The 9,478-nt window shown below is 40.9% G+C and overlaps 1 protein-coding gene across 2 annotated transcripts in view; it reads left to right on the forward strand.

The window, feature by feature from the left end:
• TRPC7 (transient receptor potential cation channel subfamily C member 7) overlaps positions 1-9,478 on the forward strand; it is a 72,243-nt gene that overhangs the window by 28,925 nt on the left and 33,840 nt on the right. For both annotated transcript variants that reach the window (XM_027643730.1, XM_027643729.1), the window contains exon 3: positions 385-567. In XM_027643730.1, the coding sequence (XP_027499531.1) occupies positions 385-567 (183 nt within the window). The remainder of the gene's footprint in view (positions 1-384; positions 568-9,478) is intronic.

Raw genomic sequence — 9,478 nt, forward strand, 5'->3', positions numbered from 1 at the left:
TACATTCCTAGAGATTTGCCGCACAGAGAGGAGAGAGATAAGTTGGTTGCTTAAAAATCAAAATTTCCCTAGAAATTATTTGCTTGTTGTTCTGTAAAAAGTTGTTCTATTGCAATGCTCTGCAATTCTATTATGCTGCTGATAGAGACATTGCTAATTAAGCCTGGAGGAGCTCGTGTGTATTTGTGAAAAGCCATCAACATGCTGGGTGAAATCAAGGGCTTTCTGCCTCTTCCAGGCAGCAGTTTTGCAGAAGTAACTTTGCTCACAACTCTTTTTTTTTTTTTCCTTTCATTTTCATGCTTTTGAGTACACAAATGAATAATCAATTAAACAATCAATTGAACAAGGAAATGACTTGGGTTTTTTTCTGTTTCCCCCCAGAACGACTATCGGAAGTTATCTATGCAATGCAAGGACTTCGTGGTGGGGGTGCTGGACCTGTGCAGGGACACTGAGGAGGTGGAGGCCATTCTGAATGGAGATGTCAACATCCACTTGTACCCTGAGCACCACCGGCCAAGCCTGAGCAGGATTAAACTCGCCATCAAATACGAGGTCAAAAAGGTAAAGTTATTCCTTTGGCTCTCTGGTGGTTAAGTGTTCACATCTAAATGCTGCTTCCTTGATGTCACTCAAAAATCATAAATGAGAGATAGAATTCAGTGGCAGCAGGACTGTCCTTAGAACTGTAGCATTTTGTGGTTTGGTTTGCATTTTGTCACGTTGTTTCATGTCGAGAAGGTTATTTGCGAAGTTGAAAAAAAAAAAAATCCATAAGTGTTTAAAACAACTCTTCAGCTTCCCAGAAGTGTGTCTTGCGAATGGAAAATTTTATTCTGGCAAATTCTAGGCCTGGGTGGTCCCAATTAATTGCTTCCACAATATGCATTGATGCGAACTGGGCTCCTGCTCTGGAACTCAAAGAGTGTTCCAAATTTTCAAGCTCACATCTGCTCCCTCTTTCCCCTCCCTAACCCACCACCTGCTTCCTTTTGCCTCTTGACTGTGCTGCTGTGTTGGCTGGAGAAGGTCTTTTCCTGTTATGAAAGCCATTAATTAAAGAGAATCTTAAAGCTCATGTTTGAAATTAAATGCTTTCACGCAGGAGCACATGCTATAAAGCCAAATATTTTCTCCAAGGATGTTGTATCTCTGCATTGTTCCATCACCAAAACTGAACAGAACATCTCAGCTCACTCTTAGTCACAAGCTGGGTCAAGTTTAGTTGTTGAAACTTTTGCTTTGGTAACAGGAGCCAACATTGCTCTGGTGCCCTTCAGAAAATGAACTGATCTAAACCACACAGACAGAACCTCATCAAGGGATAATCCCCAGTGATTATCAGGACTTTGGTCAGAACATCAAGGCTTTTCCATGTGTGAAATCTTCTGTGCTATTTTGCTCATTTGTTCTCCTAAATATTTGTGCCATCCCTCAGACACCAAGACCACGAGCTGGAGTTGCTGCTTTGAGCACATCCATCCATCCATCCTGGCTTAGCTGCTTTCAGAGGCACATTCCTCCATTTCTTATCATTTTGGAATGCCCTAAAGCATCCTCGGGATGTCATGTACACTTGATCTTTTTATGTATAAAATATCTTCCTGTGCTCAGGAAAGCTGAGCATCCTTTCTGGATCACACCAACTTGCTGCTCACCAGTAACGAATGTTAAGCTAATTCTGATAGTTATAATTGGAATATAAACGTGAGCATTCATCAGCCTCCTGACGACCCTAAGGTCAGCACTTCTCAGCATGTTTTTTTCAGCACAATATGCCGGCTCTAATGTAGTTTTATTTGTGAGAGACAGGGACAAATTCAGACAAATGGCTTTGGTTATTGGTAGTGACATGACAATAGACTGATGTTTATCACACCTGCTGAACAAAGACCTTGTGTTGTGGTAACACAGCAATGATTTCCTTACGAGGCAAAACACTTCAGGTGCAACTTTTTTGTTCAGTTCAGAGGTATTTTTAGGTTTAGGTATATAAATACTGTGCTTTGAAATCCATGTTCACTTCAAGAAAATCCTATGATGGAGAGGGGTGAGAAGGAGGGTGTTGTATTATACATATTTAATAAACCAGTTCTTGCATAGATTCTGTTGATATCTTCTGACCTCCTCTACTCAGTAAACCTACAACAGGTCTTTGTCCATGCCCTAAATGATCCTTCTCTGCATTCTTTTCCTTTGTTCTCCCCATTGGAGTTCCCTGTTAACTCATCCATTTGTTACTTCAAAAAAAACCCAGTGCTCTGTTCACCTGAAAAGACACAGTTTTATTGATCATTATCTTTTTTCCTAACTTACAAAGTTTGAGATGAATCTTGTAAAGTCATTCAAGAAAGCATCAAAAGTGACAGACTTCACTTGTCTGTCTCTTTGTTCCTTTTGTTTCTTTTTTTCTGCAAAGCACTATGAGATGGTGAGAAGTTTAAGGCACTAATATAATTGAAGGATATTATATAAAGGTAATTGAAGAATTAAGAAACTCTGCTTTTACATATTTTACAGGTAAAATTACAGTAGTTTACAAAGTGGTCTTTAAAAATTCTGTAATTCTCTACAGTTTTTTGAAAACCTAAACAATCACTCTGTACCCCAGGATTCTTGGAAAAAATTCACTCAAATGTCCTCTGTTGAAGTTTTCCAGAGGCATTTTAGATGAGCTTTCTTAATGATTCAGGATTCCTCGAAAAATATTAAAATGGGGACAGTCTATCAAGAGCAAAACAAACAATTTTCAAGCATTTAAGCATTTACTGAGTCCTGGATTCTTTGCAAGAAACGGGCTTTTAGCTCAAGTTATGGGACTGTTGCAACTTGACCATTAATGTTATTTGGTGATGCTTTGAACTTGCATTCTCCAGTCAGGAGAATGATTTAAGTTGGGTGTTTTTGGTGGATTATAACCAAAAGTGGCTTGAATTGCTTGAGTTGGGGTGAAGGATCAGGAGCCCTGTGATCCCCTGAGCTGCTCCTCCTGCAGGCTGATGAGACCTGAAAGTCTACTCTGTGTTCTGGACTGAAAATGTTATGGTAGTGTGAGGGAGGTTTTTCTTGAAACAATCAAACAATTTTATTTTCAGTCAGATACTGGAAATATTAGGGTAGCACAGGTTTTCTTTGTGTGTGAACTCATTTCTAATTAAGCCAGAGTATGATTTCTGCCTTTGAGAGGTAAAGGTACAGAGGCTGGGGCTACCCTTGGGCAGCCAATAGTGAGAAAATGAAGGTTTTGATGTCCCACAACAGAGCTATTTTTCTGCTTTATATCAACTGTAAAGAGGCCTTCATATTTTTCTTCTCTTCTAAAATCTACAGATTTTTAATCTGTACCACTATGATCCTTTCATGTGTTCCTTTAATGTTGGCAGGGGGCTTATATGCCAACACTTTCCTTTAGGTGTAAAGCTGATGCTTCTCTGTAGGAGGTGACATCTCATTTTCCTTCTTTCCCAATGGCAGAATTATTGCTGCTGTCTTCTTTTAATTGCAAATGTTGAGTAGCCCACCTCTGTTTTCTCAGGAGCCACCACAATGCCAGAGCACCTTTCTCTTTCACGAGTTTTAATTTAATTAACAGTAAGACACATAAATTGGGCTGGGGGGGAAAAAAAAGAAAGAAAAAAAAGAAGGAAAAAAAAAAAGAATTAAACAGAACACCAGATGGCTGTGTAAATCCTATTTAACAGAGAGCTGGAACAGGAACTTTTCTTATAATTATATTATTAATAATTAACATGTGGAGGATGCTCTGAACAGAATACTCATGGCTGCATTAGATTATAACTTTTCACTGCCTTGGTCACACCACTCAGATACTGAAGGGCATAGAAAGTCCCAGGTCTCATCAACTGCTGCAGCAACCTGTGCTCCCCATCCACTGACTCAGAGGAGGGGGTTTTACCCTGCACAATACCCTGGACAAGAAATGCCTTCCCAGGGTCTCTCTCCCCATGGAATGGGGCCACACTGGGAGCTTTTCCAGCCCTCACAGGAGCTGGGGAAGGTGAATTAATTCCTGAATGGGCAAAAGAACCAGCCCTGCTCATGCTGAAGAGACACTTCTGCCCCCCAAAAGGTGCATTAACAGAAAATGATACTTTGGTGACCCAAAATGAAATGTTCCAGCTCCACAGATTGAGGAATTTCTCGCAGGACAAACACTGACCTGTCAGTACTCCCGTGGCTGGAACAGATATCCCTTGGGACAGGACAGGCTTGTGTCTGACCACCTAAATTTGAAGCCTCAAGGAGGAGAATTCCTCAAGAAAAAGAAGGATTTCAAGGAGTTGGAGTTTTGTCTCTGCAACCCCTTGTTAATTTTTTCCCACTCTTTAGTTTCAGGAACATTTAACTGAGGTCTTGTGGAGCCATCGATGGCTTGGACAGTGGTGGTGGGATAAAAAGTGTCTCTCATTTCCACCACTGGAGAGCCAGTTGATACTGTACAAATGTAATTTAACATCCAAGGGAACAGTGGAAACACTCTGGTCATTCTGGACTCTTCAGCTTATCCACGTAGCTTTTCTTTTTACATTTTTAATTGCATATTACAGATGTTTTGTCAGAGATTGGAAAGGGAAGGAGTCACTTCCCTTCGTCACAGAAAAAATTTCTATATCTCTGAGTATTTCATTAGCAAGGTTCCTTCCTCCAACGAAAATCTGTGACTCTGATTATTTCCTCTTGCCCAGATGTTTTAATCTTTTTTTTCTTTTCCGTGACGAATCTCATTTGGTTATTTCCTGCCCATACATCCATCCTCTTAAGGCTTAAATGAATCATTTCTCCCTCCTGGATGGTGTTTGCAATATTCCCAATTTAATGTAATATGCAGACTTAATTATTTTCATTTGCAGAGTGCCACAGGGCCTTAGATGTCCATCGAGATATTGAGAAGTCAGCACAGGAACACATCAAACTCATTACATGGATGTACATCACAGATGAATTACCTTTATTAATAACAAAATTCTTTTAGAGAAGGGCCGTTTTCTCTTAGACAAAAAAAAAAAAATATTAATTAATATGGTTTGCTACAAACCTGACTTTAGCTGACTCCAATTTTGAATTTATTTATGTCCCCATAGGCAACAGACCTGTAAATGTGCATTTTGGATGAAAATTCAAATATAGATGAACAGAACCCTTCAAAAAAAACCCCTAAAAATTCAGCATTTCAAGTTATTGAGGGTATTTTCCCAAGTGATGTTCAAATTTGGATGTCTACCTGGATACTGTCTCGGGGGAGGCTTTCCTCCTTGTCACCCAGCTGTAGATTTCTGCATTGGAGCACATTTTTGGGGCTTTCTACCTGATGAAGAGAGGATTCTCATCCTGTGAGTGAGTCTGTCCCTGCTTCAGCTCTGCTGGGAGTGGAACCATTTACATCTGAGCTTGAGAACAGCCCAGTTTCTTCACCGTGTAACCAAAGGAAAATAATTCCTGTCTCTCCTGGGAGGGGAATAGCCACTGGAATTTTAAATTTCTCCTTCTGTGCCCACTGTGGTTGTTTTTTGAGATGCCAATAGGACATTGTTTTTCGGTGGTTTTTTTTTATTGCGCCACGTTTTCAGATGAATAATTCAATAATAAGGGTTTTCAAGTGGGTTTGATTTTTACACAGATATGAAAATCCTGGAACGTTAAAGGCTGGGACTTGCAATTCAGTTGCTTGTTTTCAGATAAATAATTCAGCGATAAGATTTATTTATCCATGTAAAAAGAGGAGAAATCAGACATTAACCATATATCTCCTTGGAAAACCTGCAGCCAAGGAGAATTTGAAACTGAAGTTTTCCAAAGAGCCAACCACCTTATTCATGACCCTACAGAAGAATGCTGAGCACAAAAAAGAGCCCCATCCTGGCCTCAGGGAAGTCAAATTATAAAGAAACTTCAGTCAGAACAAGGTGTACACTGAACCAAGGAAAGAACTTGTGTAAACTCTACATTTTCCAGTCCCACAGCTCAAATATATCAGACTGACATTTTCATTTCATACGATATAAAATTAACAGAAGGACAACAAAAAGTCCCTCTCTATTCCTTCAACTCTTAGGAGGATTATTAATTTTGCTTTTTCGCTCAGCACTGAGGAGCATTTGTGTCAATGGGAAAATTACATTTGCAGTGTTCTTGGCAGTTTTATTTACTCTATTATTTTTGTTTTCTGTTAGACTCATTTGTTTTTATTTGGGTTTTATTTTGTACCTGTTGAACAGTCAGGTGCCTGGTCAAAGCCTGTTTCCATCCACATTGCTCATCCCAATGGGATCATTCTGTCTCCTTCACAGACCTGAGCCACACGGGGGGGCCTTTGGGGCAATGACACAAACATTGGGGTGCTGGGATGACCTTCCCTGCCTTGCTTCTGTCTCCTTGTCACCTCTGCAAGGTGAGATCCCAGTGCTGGGAATGCACTCACTGATTTAGCAGAGAGTGGATCTATCCCAAAAAACCTCCTGCTTTTCCCGAGTCACAGGAAAGAGATGTGGTTGCAAACTGTAGCTGTGCTAAGGTTTTAAGTGCTCAAAATCAGAATTTTGTACCAGATAAGTCAACCAGCAAGTAGATGTAGATGTTGGATTTTGATGAAACTTGGGAACATTTGAGTATCCTGGGATTTAGTACAAGTATTTACCCTCTGCCAAATGGCTCTAATCAGAGAGATATTTTGGTTCAGAAGGATACACATGAAAGGTTTTATGAAAGGTGTAACTTATTACTAAAACCACACTAAATACTTAGGTGTTTATACCTAAAAAGTAACTCAGAGGTTGAAGTTGCACAATCAGTTGGGGTTTTTTTCCTGTTTGTTCCAGCTCACCTGGGCCCTGATAACAAATCTAAACCTTTTGCCTTTGTGGCAGGTTTAGAAATGCTGAGGTCAGGCTGCAGAGAGCAGGGCTGAACACTCCCCATCCCTGTCAGAAAACTCAGCTGAAGGATGAGCCAGAAGCTCATGAATATTTGTGTGATGCCATTAGACAGTCAAATGAACCCCAGGGACAGAGGGGAAGCTGCACAGTCCTCAGGGCAGGGATGATTCCTTCCTTCATATTCTCTGTGTGTCTGCAGCAACATCCCAGAGGACCTTTTGTCACACAAGGTTTCCTTCTGTGCATTCCCCACTGGAATGAGACTTGATCAGCTGAATTTTCCTACCTCCATTGAAATCTTTCTTTTGCACCTGGATGGAGGAATTTTGACCTGCTTTTACTCTCCCTTGTAAGGTTCCTCTGGTGTAAAGGGTTTTTAAAACTGGGCCTGTGACCATGGATAAAGTTTCTATAATTAGAGGAGGTCTCTTTTGTGAAAAGGTCCCAGTGTCACAATATGATTATTTGGAATGGAACTACAGTTGTTATTCTTAATTCATTGGCAGTAGGGCAAGTACTTTTCTATCTCTTTCTTAAATTCTCCACAGTTTTATTTGCCCCTCTTACCAGCCACAGCAGCAGTGAGCCAAATTCCAAACATATTTAACCTCTGATAATCTCAGCTATCAGAATTTATTGGCACAAACATTTACAAAAGGCACAACTTTTTCGCTCTCCAGAGCACAAAATAATTATATAATATCATAAATAATTTCCCATCTGCTTCTGCTGAGGTCTCTCAGAATAGTTGCTACAAAACAGAGGGTTCTTTGTTCACTTGGGGGTTCAGAGAGCAGAGTACAAGGTGAAGATAAGGAAAGGCTGATGCCTGTGCTGGTCTTTTCCTGTGCTGTGGAAATTCAGGAATTCTCACTGAGCTCTGTCATCTTCTGCTCTGCATCAGGTGAAACAGCTCTGCAATAGATGGGTCTTTTACTGGATCAAAAAACTGTTCTGACGCATTTTCCACCTTTTTTCCCTCCCCCCAGAAAGTATGTTCCAGTTAAAGAAAAGTATTTTATTCAGTATAAATCCAGACTCTTTATTTAGGCTTTAAGTCTTAAAAATGCTTAAAATATCAAAGTAATCTTCAAAACTGGAAAAGGACATAAAGGCAAAGGAATTATGTTCTGTTTTAATACTTTAATTCATTTTTTTCCTATCATTTACATGTTGACACATGTTTGTCCTTTAATTCACCTGACCCTCTTTGGTGAAATGGGAGTATATTTTTCACCCTTGGGCGAAGAGCAGTAACATCTTGCTTTGACTTTTCCCTGAGTTTCTTCCACCCCTGTTGATGTTTGCTGATACTCCCACAGCATCTTCAGCAACCTGCTGAAAAAAAGATGATTTCACATCTCCTTTGGTGAAGGTTTCACTGGGAGAAACAAGACACACGAGCCCAGCTTGGCCTCCCTCCCTGCCTCTGGTTTTGCTCAGGCACAGCTGCCAAGGAAACCCCAACTCACCTTCCAGACCAGGACTGGCTTTGGTATTTTGGGAACACAAGCCTGGCATGCTCAGCTCAGGCTGTGTTTGCCTGGAAATCTTCATGACAACACCCCTGTACTTTCATCTTTGCAGAGCACACAGTGTGTGTGGTTCAGACTCCCCTTGTTTTTCCCACTGCTCCTGCCAACACAGAATCCTAGAATGGTTTGTCTTGGAAGGGACCTTAAAGATCACCCAGTTCCAACCCTCCTGCTGTGGCAAAATTGAAAAAGCCATGAGTACAATCCACCTGCTGCCCCCCTCATTTCTGCCTGTTATTCAGAGGCACAAGGTTACTCCAATGAGTCACCTAAAGTGTTTCAGCATTTTAACTCTGTTCTCCAGCATTTGCAACATTACACACCCAACCCAGGCTCCATGTGAGCAGGTGCTGCAGCCTAAATTACGTTTCTCATTGTAGGCTTGCAGAACTGAGGAGCTACATCAAAAGATAAATGTTTAATAATGAACCCAGGAAGGTTGTTTGAAGGACATGAATGCAGCTACATGATGGGAAGAGAAATGGCTCATCCCTGCCCCTGCCAGCGTCTCCTGACATCACCAATGTTCTCCTGAGAGTCTATTTATGCATCTCCTTTTTAACTCTCCCTCAGTGATTAAACACACTGAGGTTTGCCACAAGGCTGACAGGGAAGGGACAAGCTCAGAGGACACGACAGGAGCACCTCAGGATGTTCCAGTCACAGCTCTGCTTTGTTAGATCTGACATGCAGGTTTTTAAACTGCTTTCACTGCTTCCCTGATGAGTTTTTCCTTCTTACCTCAGCCCCTGGCTGTGCAGGGTAGCTGCATTAGCAGAGTGAGATGATCCTGTCAGAGTGGCTCATTCTTCTGCCTCAGTGGGAGATTTCTGCCCTTTTTAAGGGAATTAGAATTATTTTAATAATTCTGGTTTCTTTTTGCATGATTAATTCCAAACATCTGAGGCTGACCTCTGTCTTTTGCCTGTCTTGCCATAAGTTTCCTTATTTTTGCTGATACCATTTTTCTGTTCAAGGTAGAGATTCCTCTCTTCTCCTTCTTCTTCTTCTCCTTCTTCTTCTCCTTCTTCTTCTCCTTCTTCTTCT

Source organism: Corapipo altera, unplaced genomic scaffold, assembly GCF_003945725.1.
Source record: "Corapipo altera isolate COAL_440 unplaced genomic scaffold, ASM394572v1 75, whole genome shotgun sequence".
Taxonomy (NCBI): Eukaryota; Metazoa; Chordata; class Aves; order Passeriformes; family Pipridae; genus Corapipo; species Corapipo altera.